The 14,321-nt window shown below is 42.6% G+C and overlaps 1 protein-coding gene across 1 annotated transcript; it reads right to left on the bottom strand.

Moving 5' to 3' along the window:
* Window positions 1-3,209: 3,209 nt before the first annotated feature.
* Window positions 3,210-13,072, bottom strand: LOC112466434 (protein stoned-B-like). Its single transcript, XM_025034523.1, has 13 exons — window positions 10,303-13,072; window positions 10,206-10,213; window positions 8,813-9,916; window positions 8,239-8,691; window positions 8,001-8,163; window positions 7,577-7,775; window positions 6,497-6,991; window positions 6,046-6,280; window positions 5,739-5,907; window positions 5,356-5,470; window positions 4,720-5,038; window positions 4,214-4,424; window positions 3,210-3,877 (listed from the first exon to the last, which is right to left on the bottom strand). The coding sequence occupies exons 1-13, from the start codon at window positions 13,014-13,016 to the stop codon at window positions 3,736-3,738; spliced, it is 6,327 nt and encodes a 2,108-aa protein (XP_024890291.1). The 5' UTR covers window positions 13,017-13,072; the 3' UTR covers window positions 3,210-3,735.
* Between the last annotated feature and the right edge of the window lie 1,249 nt (window positions 13,073-14,321).

The following is a 14,321-nucleotide window of genomic DNA, read 5'->3' as shown; positions in this document are numbered from 1 at the left end:
GAGATCTCTCTGTATACTCACGTATACGATAGAAACCTCGCATAACACGCCGCCCATTAGTACAACCTTTATCCTAATCTTTGGTGATGCTGCTTTTCTGCCACAAGTCGGTAGCGTTACGTACCGACCGAGAAGGATAAAAATAAAATAATAATGACGAACGTAAACTTACATCTACATTTCACAGCGGGCTATCGCTACAAGCACTTACAGATTAATTATTCGCGATTACTATTACTGCTTACATGAGTATTGTTGAGGACTAGACTTTGCTGTGTGATCTGGTTCTGTTTTCTTTTTCAATGGTAACAATGACTAGTTCGATCAATTTTGAATCAATAAGCGATAATCGTACGAAGTGTTGCGGTTCCGCACATGCAGGATGATAATCCGCCGTTTATTATAACCATCGACAACCTTCTGAAACATTCCGTTGCCGATTCTCGCGAATTTTTTCTCTGTACAGATTAGTGACACGTACATACAATACTAATACTACGGCCTAGCACCATACGTCATAACTAGTACAGATACTAGTTATATGTTCACCGCTTAAACGACTAGTTAGGCCATTTATTTCTGCATACCGCGATCGACTTGCGTAACGCGGATTTTCCTACCCCCTATGTAACGTACAAATTATCACAACTAATTATATTACAACGAAACGATCGAGCGACATTGACTTAGGACAGATTGTTAAGATGACCCATGTTAGGACGAGGAGTCGGAATCGGCCGACCCATCGAACGTGTCTTGAACTCCCGTCTCGGCGATTTTCTTCGTCGCCGAAACGTATGCTCCCGACCCTTCGTCCCGCGTCTGCTCAATTGTCAACTGAACGTACTCTCGCATGTGACTCCATCGCATTTACCACATTCACACTGAACTAATATTACACACGCAACGAACACCGTCGTTCTAGAATTGTCGATAATTCATTGCTATCCGCACACTACCTCACAGACTCTAACCGCAGACTCTACGACCTAACAAGCTAAACGAAACGGAGAAGCGGTACTATGCTTCTATATGTCAAATTATTTTCCCTTTAATTATTTAGTTTTTTTTACAAACAATATTGTGCACGAATTCTAACGAGATGTTTTGTGAAGTGTTCACCTGCAAGATTATTATGCGGACGATCATTATAACGATTGGTTCGAGGATCGGAAAGAAAAGTAACGCTCAATCCCAAGTCTCAAGTAGATGTGAGAATTCCGGTGATTAAAAAGCGAGAATAATATTCACAGTTCTCGTTTTGAAGATATCAGGCAAATTATCTTTTCAGTCTGTATGGCTCTGATTACCTTACCAATCGCTCAGCGTGCGTTTGGAGATCAATATACTGTCTTGTAAACCAAATACTTTAGTCTTTGTTAATCTATAATTGTTTTTTTTTTTTCAATTGCAACAACGATTGGTTCAGCCAATTTTTAACCGATAAGCGACCGCACGAAGTGTTACGGTTTCGTATGTGCAGGATGATCATCCACCGTTTATTATAACTATCGAAAAACTTTCGAAACATCCCGCAGACTTTCGCGAATTTTCTTTCTATATAGATTAGTGACACGTATATGATATGGTATTAGTAGCCTATAGCTATATTGTTCACTTCTTGGCGACTTGTTGCATACCGCGATCGACTTGCGTAACGCGAATTTTCCTACCACTGTGTAACGTACTAATTATATATTACAACGAAATGATCGATCGACGTTGACTTAATGACAGATTGCCCATGCTACTGCGAAGAGTCGGAATCCGAATCGGCTGGCGCATCGGACATCTTTTAAACTTTCGAACCGGCGCGTGATCTCGGGGATCTTCTTCGAAATCACCAAAACGTATGCTCCTGGCTTTCCGTTCTGCGTATGTTCAATTGAGGACAAGACGTACCTCTCGCAAGACTCTTACCGCATTTACACCGAATTAATATTATACACACAACACCGCCGTTCTAGAATTATCTAGACCTAATTGTTAACCTAATTGTTGACCTCATTCTTGTCGGCACGCTGCGTCTGTCTCACAGACTCTAACTATGATAATGGATTTATAACTTAATTATTAACTAGTATTTACTAGCGACTAGATAACGGTACACAAAGATCATCTATAAGCTCAAACAATGAGATATGGTCGTGTCTATAAAATAATGATATCTAGGTCACATTGCTCTCTGATCGCGACGACGACGTATTTAACGATATATCTTCCTTTTTGGGTGGTCTTCCATTTCAATAATTCATGAAAATTCGATGCTAGATTTAGGAACGGTTCTTGTAATTAAAAGTTTTTAAATATTTAAATAAGAACTTCAGTTCTACGCATAATATGCAAGTGAAAAAATTACCGTCTCTATAATATAAATCAGAAAAATTTAGGTACTAGTTAATCCAAATGATCTCTCGAATATAGGATAGGCAATTAGGATACGCTATCTTTAAAAAGTACACAGCACGCGAATGTTCTTTCATATCAACAATTTCAATTAAGATTGCATATCGATGAGGATATCGATAAATCTTTAAAACCCCATGAACGCATTTCACGAACGCAAAGCTTTCCGTCGCGAGTGCTCTATGACTTAACAAGTTAAATGAAACAAAAAAGCGGTATTGTCCTTCCATATGTCAAATTATTTTTCTTTAATTATTTAATTCGTTAACCACTATGTCGCGCGCGAATACGAACGAGATGTTTTGTTCGCCTGCCAAATTATTTTGCGAACATTGATCAGGGGCCCTATTCTCGAATCGTTTTCATGAAACTCGCATGCGAAATTCAATGCTTTTCAAATAGAAAGTCGCATACGAAAATCATTAGGACAGTCTCGAGAATACGGTCCCAGAGCGATTGATTTGAGGATCGGAAAGAAAAGTTACACTCAATCCTAAGTCTCAAGTAGATGCGAGAAACCCGGTGACTAAAAAGCGGGAGTAAGGAAATAAATGTACTAATGCCGGGACACTTAAGACTTATGTCTAGACACCTTTATCATTTTAGTTTTTAAATAAGCATAAATAATTAAAATCAAAAATAAAAATATAATACGAGAAAAATATTTTTATCTTTGATTCTTTGATTTTAATTCGCGTTACAACTTATTTAAGAACTAAAATAATGAAAATGTCCAGAAATAGACACGTGTCCAGGCATAGATACATTTACCTTAATGTATATATTTACAAGTCTCGTTTCAAAGATGTCAGGCAAATGATCTTTTCAGTCTGTAATATGGCTCCGACTATGGCCTCACTAAGCATATGTTCGAGGATCAATATGCTGTCTCGTAAATCGAATATTTTAGTCTTTGCTGATCTGGTTCGGTTCTTTTTTTTTCAACTGTAACAACGACTAGTTCGGCCAATTTCGACCGATAAGCGACCGCACGAAGTGTAACGGTTTCGCACATGCAGAATGATTATCCGCCGTTTATTATAACTATCGGCAACCTTACGAAACATCCCGTTGCAGATTCTCGCGAATTTTCTCTCTATACAGACTAGTGAGACGTACATGATATAGTACTAGTCTAGTATCATACATATAACCAGTGTAGATACTAGTTATATGTTTATCCCTTAAATGACTGAGTTTAACGGTATGTGAAAATTTCTATACCGCGATCGTGACTTACGTAACGCGGAGTTTCCTATCTTTTACGTAACGTACTAATTATTACAACAAAATGACGATCGACGTTGACTTAGCGACGGATTACCCATGTTACTCCGTAGAGTCGGAATCGGAATCAGCCGGCGCTTCGGGCGTTTCTTGAACTTCCGGCGTGGTCTCGGGGATCTTCTTCGCAATCGTCGCCGCAACGTATGCTCCCGGCCCTTCGCCCTGCGTATGCTCAATCCCCACTCTATAATGTTTTAATAATACAGTATCATCTGTGCAGTAACATCTGAGACCAGCAAAAAAGGATGCTAAATAACTAGATAAATCATCTTCTTATAAGAGCATCAAGTGGTGCATTCCTTATGAAAAAATACCATTGGCCAATGCTTTTTTGCCAATGGCAATGGATTAATTGCCATTCTGCCAAAGGAAATTAATCCATTGCCATTGGCAAAAAAGCATTGGCCAATGGCTTTTTCATAAGGGATAATAATCGAATAATTTATAGACATACTGAGAAAGTTTCGCACTTTTGCTTTATATGATTTATCTAATATTGGAATAATCTTTCTGAACTCACCTGTATTCGTGACGCGACAAATTTCGGACGTACTTTTCTGGGGGCGCGTCACTGTCGCTGTTCTGGAGGCTGACGCTCCTCGCGGTCGTATGGGACACCTGCGTCGCCGGCATCGTGAACTCCACGTAACAGTATTCCGAGAGATTTTCGGGGATCTGATCGTATGAAGTGAGAGCCATACGGCAAACCAGCTGATGCGTCGTATATGCGCCTGGAAATAACCGCAAATAACTGAAATTGGACGAGAGCCAGCAAAATCGTTTGGGTGATGATTTGAACACGCAGTATATTTAAACCATTCCGCGTGATGGTTCTACCCTTATGCAGAACCAAAATATTCTTGCGTTTAGCAAATGTATCGTTGAGATTTCCCGAATCCTTTTTTTCTTCAGTTCACAAAACGGAATAAAATAAATGGAAGTTTCTTTAACATTAATTGTAAAATAAATATAAGAGTTAGTAATGAATCAGTTTTAACTGAATAAATAGAAAAGTATAAGCAATACCTTGCCCCTCTTTCGGCAGCCTGGGCATCCTCCATACAATGGCGCGATGTTGATGCTCGTATTTCGCCTGACCGGAAGTTACCTCCATCAGCTGCGGTTCTAATGTGTCGACGGCGCCCAAGAATCTCTCGATACCCTTAATCTTCCCCGTTCTTCTGTGCGCCGATTTCACCGAGCCATACCTGAAGTGTTTCTCGACCCTGAAGAGATAGATCCAGCACTCAGGTATAGGAAAGCGAACCATCACGTCTTCGCATGGTATTTGGCCTAGTTTTCTAGATGCAAAACCAGGCACGAGAATATCTGCTCTCAACTCCACCTAATAATAAACGCATAAAAAATGATGTAGTCTCAACAAACACATCGTTATGAAAGTTTGCCACGTGTTGTAAGAACAAAATAAAAAATAAAAAGAAATTTTAACAAAAATTTTATATATAAAGCTAGAATTTTATATAAAGATAAATTTTATATATAATATTTTGATATTAGAACAGAAATTGACAATACTACCTAATATAACAGATAGAAGCAAGATACGATGATGGCTAAAATCAACAAGTCTCCGCTTTTATTTAAATACTAGAAAGTTTACTAAACGGAAAGTTTACTGAAAATATGAAAGAACAAACTTACTTTGTTCCCAGTAACGCACATAACAGCTTTTAGCTGAAGCGGTAGTTCCCTATTTTTTGGCGGTCTTACGCGAAACCGCATCAATTCAATGTAGCATGCATCAGGCGGCTTGAACCTTAGAAGATATATGTTAGTAGGATATTAGAATAGTTAGTAAAATATAAAATAATTTTAGTTTTGTAGTTAAAACATACACGTTTGTTAAAGACGAGCCAGATTGTATTAATTTCTTAAAATAAGGATAATTTTATTCGTCATAAAAAAAATTTAATCCTATCACGATTGTCATGCTTATTCGTAATTGCGAACAAGAAATTGTTAGAGTTATTAGCGTTCATTCGAGGAAAATCGTATTTATCGTTTTTATTACCCTAAATACGTACTTTATTATCCGCGATTTTTCATACTCGTCCTGTTGAACGCAGGAATGAAACTCAACGTTCTCTAGACGAATCCATTCCTCCGTTACGACGGGGATGATATCGTGCCTACCAACGACTTCTTTACCCTGTCGCCACATATCATTTATTCCTAATTCTATGTCGGGCATACCTAAACAATGAATTGAGTTTGTTTTATGCGTAATTGTAAATTATAAGAACGCATAAAATATATTTAAATAAAAATATTTTTTATTTAAATGTATTTTAGAATATAGCACAATATATTCGCAATTGCTTAGATATTTACCGGAAAGGAAACCCAGGAAGAAAAGACGAACACGCGCGATCTGCTTGTCTACGTGACCCTCCGCGTTCTGCTCGACATACACCTCATCCACGACTGTTACCTGAACCTCCTCCATTTTGTAATGTAAAGCCCGATCGCGATGAGCCGATAACCTAAAGAGAGCTTCTTCGATAGCGCAAGAAAATTGTTTCATGTCCTCGTAACATTGGGAACCAAGTTTGAATAACTGAGAGATCTGTAAGCAACATGAAATATTTAACAGAATTTAATATGAATTGCGGCTTATTACATACTACATTAAGTTTATATATTAAGCTTGTTATTATTATATAGCGTTACTATAGAAATTGAGCCTTTTACGATAATTACGCAATACATACAGATATATTAATCGCACCGATTGACGTTCATTTAAACGTGTGATTTGTATCGAGAAACTAAAATAATTTACCTGAGGTGCGTGTTCGACAGGAAGACCCAATTTCTTCAAATCACTTCCAAACTCTTTGACGCCTTGATAATCTCCTTGAATAGCGTACGCTGCAAACTGGCTGAGTTTGTTTGTGATTCTTTCAGCCTTCGTGACCTGACCAGGTCGCACGCCAGGCCTCTCTTTATAGAAGATGTATTGCAATTTTACAGTAAAGATCTTCCCGTACTGATCGAATTGTTGGGCGCCAATGTCTGACACCGAGTAACAAGCGAGCAGAGGTAATTCTTGAAATGGATCTCTGTCGTCTTTATTGTTGGACAAATGAAGGATTGGATTGTCACCCTGGTAAACCAGCTTGACGAAGATCTTCTTCCAGAAACGTTGCCCCGTGATCTTCTTCTTGTTTGGCTGTCGCAACTGCATCTCCCAACCGTCGCCGGTGTAAGTTATCCTCGGGAAATCCTCGAGCGGTTGGCTAACGTCTTCGTCGAACAAGGGAGTAGGCGGGGTTTCCTGAAAAAAGAGAAAAAATTATAACTAAAGATAGTTTCAGGTTCAGCAGGTTAAAAATCGAAAGAAATAAAATAAGCTAATAAACCACAAACCTTGTGTGTGATTATTCTCTGTATTATAACTTAAATAAATACGTTAATAAATATAAACATTAATATGTCAAACATGTGTACCTATTAAAGTCATCTTCAGTGCGTTGATACAAACAACGGAAATTTGAACACACAAATAAGTCGCTAATAGAGTCCAAAAAATACGAACGCAAGTTGAAATTTGTTACAACGCTTACAATTTTTGTAAGTATAGTACTGCAATTTTCTTGGCTAAACCGTTTGGTGAGTCTTGGGATGTAGAGATTGTACCGCTAATTCTTAAAATTGCTACGTCAAATTTTCTTCTAAACAAAGAACTGGAATGGACCGGAAAAAATTTAAGTAATGTTGAAATTCTAGGTATAAGAGTCAAAAATAAAAAAGCTACACAATTTAGAATCATGAATTTATAATACATTATTGTTAAATTTAACAATGTTGCGAATAAGAGAAAAAAATGACAACATTCGATAGTATAATTTAGTGAAAATACCTGAGAATCCGTCCTAGCCATTTCGGCTGTTTGTGCAGTTTCGGATACCACGGCGTCTTGCGCGATTCCGGATTTATCGAAAGGATTAAATCGCGGCGAGGAATCCGTATACGCGGCGATCTGCGGACTTTTCGGCGGCGGCGCTAACGTAGGTACAGGTCCGCCTTCCGTTGTTGTCATCTGATCTCCTTCTTTCGGTCTAAGAGATAAATAGAGGACTGATTAAATATGCATTAATGTTAGAAATAGTATTGCATTCTTGAATCTAACTGTGCTGCCAAGTTAAGCCATAGTGTAAAAGTCCGTAATTCTTCGACGATCCTACTGAATATAATTTTATAACGACCAACATCAGAAATAAATCAATCTCAAATTTTTTTATCTATGATTTATCAAAAGTCAGTAATTTTTTCCTTTGACTCACTTGATAAATACACTGAAATCGGGCCCTTCGTCCGACTCCGCGGACTCGGATCTTTTCACTTTCGTATCTGGCGGTGGAGCCGTCATACTCAAAAAAGAATCGAAACCGTCGGATTCTCCAAAACCGGTGATCGCCGATCCACCTACTGACGAGTCTCCCCAAACTGAAGGGAAAATGGTTATTGCAATAAATAGTTAAGTACAAATATAAAGTTACAAGCTAGCGTTTGTCCACCTACCGTCGCTGGAGGTATCCATAGCGGTTGGTCCGCCGCCGAAGGGATCCAGGAAGGGATCTTTACCGTTGGTTTCCGGTTCGGCGGCCTTATCGAATTTCGACGCGAAAGCATCGAATGAGTCGCCAGTATCCTCGATCGCTTTCGTCGTAGCGGCGAAGTTATCTAACTCTTCTTCGGGCCGGTAAGCCTCGTTTCCGGGGAACTCCGTTCCAGGGGTTGGACTGGTGGAGATCAGACCGCTGCTGATCTCCTTGGTCGTTTCTCCGAAATCACCCAGTAAGTCTGAGGCAAAAGCAGGCTGCGTGATCTCCGACGGAGCAAATAAGGGCTGAGCTGCAGGTGCGAACGGTGCAGCTGCGGGCGTGGTTTCGGCTACGCCGAAGGGCGTTGCCGTGGTTGTGTCGGTCATAGAGAAAAAGTTTGCATCAGCAGCGGTGGAAATCTGTTCTGTGTCTATAAGAAAAATATAAAGTTACAATATACAAAATGTAAGATATTAAAACAATATAATATTATTCTAGATTATAATTTTTCTTGTTTTTCCATTCACAAGTAAGAGAAGAAATCTTTTAACCTTGGAAGAGTTCAGCGGTTGCTGTCGACACTGGTTGAACAGGAGCAGGTTCCGCAAGGTCCAAGACAGTGCCGGATTTTTCGACGTCCGTTTCTATGGCTGCGAAAGGAGTCGCAGAGGTCATTGAAGGCCGCTTCTCGCTACTGATGATATCTTCCGGATATTCCATATCAAAGGCAGCTTGCGCTTGCGGAACCACCGCCTCCTCGCTCATGCTCGCGAAAGGATTATCCTTGGTGGTGGTGGCGGTTATCGGGGCTCCGGTGACAAGACTGGTAGTACCCGTGGTGGTTATGGAAGTAGAGAAGATATAGGTTGAGGTGACATCAGTGTGCGCGTCAAAAAGATCCATGATATCTTGATTCTTCGGCGGCTCGATGACCTTATCGTCCGAGATCAGATCCGGCACGTTGCTGTCGACGTCCAGAAGATCGGCGAAGCTGTGCTCCGGGGTGGGTGACGGGGAGTGCATCAGCGTGGGGCTGGGCGTTCTGGTTGCTTGCAAACGATCCAGAAGGTGGTTCGAGGTAGCGTCCATTGCTCCCGTAACCGACAGTATTAGATCCTTCGTGTTCTTAGAAGCTGGTTGTACCGGTGGCGGTATCGGTGGTGGTTGCGGCCTCGGCGGGGGTGGCCTCGACGGCGGTGGCTTTCCGTTTCTCGACGGAGGTGTCGCCGCCGGAGACGGCTGCGGTGGACTGACGACTGTCGCCGGTTGTTTCTCGGCCGTCGTCGTCGTCATCGTACCAAACAGGTCCACGCTCGCGTTCTCGGACGTGACGAAGATATTGGATGACTGGCTAGTGAAGACGTCGGTTGCTGGCGTATTTGTGTCGGTGGTCACTCCGAAATCGGTGTCCGGAGCGGTACTTTCAATGCCAAAGGAGGCGAACGGATTGGTAGAGTCGACGGACACTGGTGGTTCGTACGTTTGCCCGCTGCTGAAATTTAAGAAAGGATTCTCGCCTGCGCCGGAACTTGCCGAATCGGTGAAATCTTGAAGGAAAGGATTGGAAGCCTGCGGGGGCAAGCCGCCCCCCGGCTCCACCGCGTAATCATCCATTAAGAACGGATTTCCGCCTTTGGGATCCATGATTAAATTGGCTTAGAAACTCCGGTCAAGAATTAACTGTAACAATTGTTGAGGCTTGAGCGAAATCTTTTGAACTGTACTTCCATCAGAATAGAATAGACTAATTTTAGACTGTTTATGTCTATTCTATGCGTTCTAGGCAAATATTTCTTGGTACAATTTCGATTCGTCATTCAGTGCAAATATTTTTCGAACTCTTCCGTTTGATCGTAGTATGTAGAGATTATTGATGACGTATGTAACGAGTAGAGAGTAAGCATTTAAATAATCTCTTGTACAGTTTCAAAAGAGATAGTTAACGCGCACATCTATGTTGAACGGCTCAACAAACACATAGTCAAAAGATTATTCTAAAGGTTCTGAAGAAATGGAGCTGTATAACGACTGACGGTATTACTTCATCAGTTCAGATTCGAGCAGTTTCAATTCGGTCCGTCCAGGCTCGATAGTAGCGAAGCTAGTGTCGAAGGGATCCACGTCGTCGTCCAAAGTAAAATCTTTATTCTGCATCGGCGTCAACACTTTGTCGCCGGTATCCTGCCCGTCTAAAAACAGAAAGTCTTTAGACTCCTTTACCTCGTCCGCTCTAGGATCGAAGTCGTCGATTTCCGGGACTGTTGAGGCAACGACAGGTACCACGGTGGGTAGATTGATGGGTAGATTAGGACGCGGCGGTGGTTGCTGAGGAATTTGCTGCAACTCACTCTCCAGTATCTTCAGCTCTGCTTTTCCGGGCAGGATGTTCGTCGCGATAGAAGTGTCGAAAGGATCCAAATACAAGATTTCCTCCTCTTCCGCGATAGGTTTGCTCTCGATCCTAGGTGTCAGAGGTTTCGCGTCGACCTCGACTTCCGCATCCAACAAGCTCTCTTGCCTCTGAGGTTTTCGTTTCACGATCACTTCCTCTTCGACCTTTTGTATCAGCGACGATTGTAGCTGCGCGAGCTTTAGATTGCTCGGCGCGACCGAGGTGGCCGTGAAATCGCTTTGTCTCCTAATTGGTTCTGCGGTAGACCTCGGATCGAAGTCGTGGTCGCTCAAACTGTGAGGCAGCTTAGACTCCTGCCTCAACAATTCCGATTCGATGAGTTTGAGCTCTGTTTTGCCCGGCGCGACGTTATTGACGAAACTAGTGTCGAAAGGATCGACATCTACTTCGTCGTCCTCTATCGGCAACGACTCTTCTATGGATTTCTGGGAATAATACGGTGTCAGCGGTTTAGAGGGTAGTGTCTTCTCCTCTTCGGAAGTCGCGAGAAGGTCAGGTCTCTTCGACGGCGTCGGCAGTTCAAACGCGACGGTCTTGGTCGGAGCGAGCTCGAGGACTTCCGGCCGAGAAGCTTTTCTCTCGAAATTCGTCGGTGCCGCTTCGATCTTCTCGTCTTCCTCGAAGTTAACGTCGAACACAGGGTTAACCGGCGCGGATGGTCTAAGTGGCGGTGGTTTTGCGGGCAATGGCTTTACTGACTCCTCATCTTTCCTCGGATCAAAATCGCTGTCGTCCTCGACGTAGCTGCTGGATTGCTCGCCGAGCAATTCTTTTTCTAAGACCTTGAGCTCTGTTTTGCCGGGTGGAAGCTCCTTTACCGCGGACGTATCAAAGGGATCGACGTAAGTGATTTCCTCAACAGGCGCGATCGGTTCGTCCGCCAACTGGCTAAGATCGGTGGTCGAGCCGCCTAGCAGATCCTTCTTGGATGACAGCAAAGTATCATGATTGTCTTTCTGTAAAGTATCACGATGGGTTTTCAGCCGACCAGTTTCGTAATCTCTGATTAAGCCAGCGGGATCGGTCAGTGATATGGATACTTCCGAGACGGGCAGCTCTTCGAGCTCCTTCTCGATAAACTTCAGCTCTGTTTTACCTGGTAGTATGTTATCCGCGAATGTAGTGTCAAACGGATCGGCTTCGTCGACGAAGGTCGCTGCCTCGAAGCTGGCCTCAATTATCTCCGTCTGAAAATCGGTCGTTTCAGGCTCTTTCGCGGCGAATGGATCATCGGCCTCCTCGAGACGAGTCGACTCATTTGGCGTGACGTTTAGATCAAATTCAGCGTCATCCAAGTCGGGAATCTCCTCCAAGACCGTCTTCTCCTTCAGAACTTCGAATTCAGAAATATCTAGCGGACCATTTGATGTCTTTTCAGTGGTCGTCGAGGTTGTACTCTCCTGAACGGGTGTTGGAATGACTGGGCTGACTGGCCTTGGAAACACAGGCGGTAATTTCGTCAAATCAACCGGGATGTCGGGAAGATCGCTGTCGTCATCCAGCAAAGTCTTCTCTACTTCTGTCGGTTCCGCTGCAACGGCTTCCGCCGACGGCTGTTCCGCCTCGTCAAAGTCGTCCAACAATAGATCCTGCTGGATTCTAGGTCGCCTGCCTTTGGTGATCTTGCACGTGCTTACATAGTCGATCCTTCCCGATAACACCTCAACAGCATTGCCTAAGCTGACTAGCTTGTTGCCCTTTTTATCGACTGTACGGAGAACCTTGTCGGCGTTGGTGGTGTCGAAGGGATCGTCCCCAGCCTCCTCCTCGGTCGGGCTGTCCGGTATATAAGCTAATTGAACATCGATATTCTGAAGAACGTCGACGTAAGTGGTGTCGAAGATATCCTCGTCGGCGGAGTCCTCTTGTTCATCCTCGTCCTCCGGTACTTCTACGAAACCGTCCTCGTTGACAAACGGTTTGCCCTCCTTCCTTTCTTGACCGTCGATCTCCGGCGCGGCCTCGATTGGGTTACCCTCCTTGTCGAAGCCCACCCACCTCTTTGACGATGATTTGTCCTCCTGCTTCGCCGCCTCGTCCGGTTTTTTCTCTTCCAACGGTGCCTTTCGCTGGAAGAACGAGGTAGACTTTATCCGATCGAGGTCATCCTGAGTCTTCCTCAAGACCGAATCGACACCAGCAGTCAAAGCCTGGAACTTCTTCCACTCGTCAGATCCGGTACCTTTAGCCGCTTCGCCGGCCTCCTCGGCTTTCTGTTGGGCCTCCGCCCGCTCGCGCCGATAACGCTCGAGCTCCTCCGGATCGAACTCCTCTTCCTCCGCCCCCTTCTTGCCCTTCTTCGGCTTTTTCTTCTTCTTCAGGCCCTTGGCTAACTTGTGCATCCTCTAAGACCTACTGTGGTGCGTGAGAGGCTCCTGCAAATAGAAATCTAGATTACTCCGCGAAAATGTCATTAAAAAAAATTTATTCTGTAATTTGTGAAGAATTTATTAATAGATCTGATAAAAATTTGCAAGAATCACTCTCTTGGTTTTTGGGAACTAAATAATTAATTGTGTTTTTTACAATCAAACTGTACAATCTTACGAATAAATGTACAATGCAAAAATAAAATTCTATTCTATATTTTGGGATAAATAATTAAGATTTCTTCGTTGTGCTATGTTCATATGTATAACTAAGACGCTATAAAAATGCTTTAAAAATCATATGGAGTCATTGGAAAGAAATCTACGTCTCGGAATAGAGTGGCAATGCGGGATCATTGCCAAAAGAGGCCGATCGATCGCAGTGCAGTAACCGAATGTGTTTTTCCCCTCATACTTGAGCCGTTTGATAAGCAAAAATAGCGATCGGTCAAAATAAAACGGAATATAAGAGTTTTTCGGAGATATGCTCCACGAACGACGTCTAACTTCCGTACAAATAACCTGCCAAACCCGTCAAAATCGTCGGAGAGATACAGTTAAAGCTTTGTATAGAAACCCGATAGATTAAATTCGCCGAGAGAAATGTTCGCGTTACATTTTCAGAATTCCAACGAGATATTTCTGTCGTATTTCAGTGACATTCGATGACTCGTGATAGATTCGGTAACAATGCGATGTATATCCCAATGAGAGAACGGCTGGAATCCTACATTATTGAACTACAACGCGCTACGCAAATGTCGAAATAACAATTCACAAATGGTTTCTCTAACGCATCTCATGTTATTATCCTATGTTAAGCTGGATATCACGAATGCATTTTGATAGATTGCAAATCATACACGCTAACTTTTATAATAAGCTTATGATCGTACAACACGTGCGTATTTGCATTTTAATTGAACACACGCCGAACTTTGCGAGTGTCGATAGAATTTAATTAATATACCGGCCGGCGCCGGCGTGCGATGCAGCAGCGAATCATCAATAATACGATAAACGTAGTATAGTATTTTCTATTTTAAGCTATTTTTTCGAGCGACGAGCCTCGGGAGAAAAAGCGTGAACTAAAGTGCGTCCCTTGGATGGAAGAGATATTACGCATATTAAAGGGGATGGAGGATAAAGCGGCACCTCCTCTCGGTCGTAAAACTCTCAAATGTGTGACACTTTTGTCTTTTGTACGTGACCCACGTGCTATGCATCGCTGTCCGCGACGGTGAGAGCACCCTTTTACACGCACAAACCCCTCGACGT

This window comes from Temnothorax curvispinosus, unplaced genomic scaffold, assembly GCF_003070985.1.
Source record: "Temnothorax curvispinosus isolate PA1 unplaced genomic scaffold, ASM307098v1 QBEX01016180.1, whole genome shotgun sequence".
NCBI lineage: Eukaryota > Metazoa > Arthropoda > Insecta > Hymenoptera > Formicidae > Temnothorax > Temnothorax curvispinosus.
The sequence above is the reverse complement of the archived record's forward strand: the minus strand, read 5'-3'. Positions and strand labels throughout refer to the sequence as shown.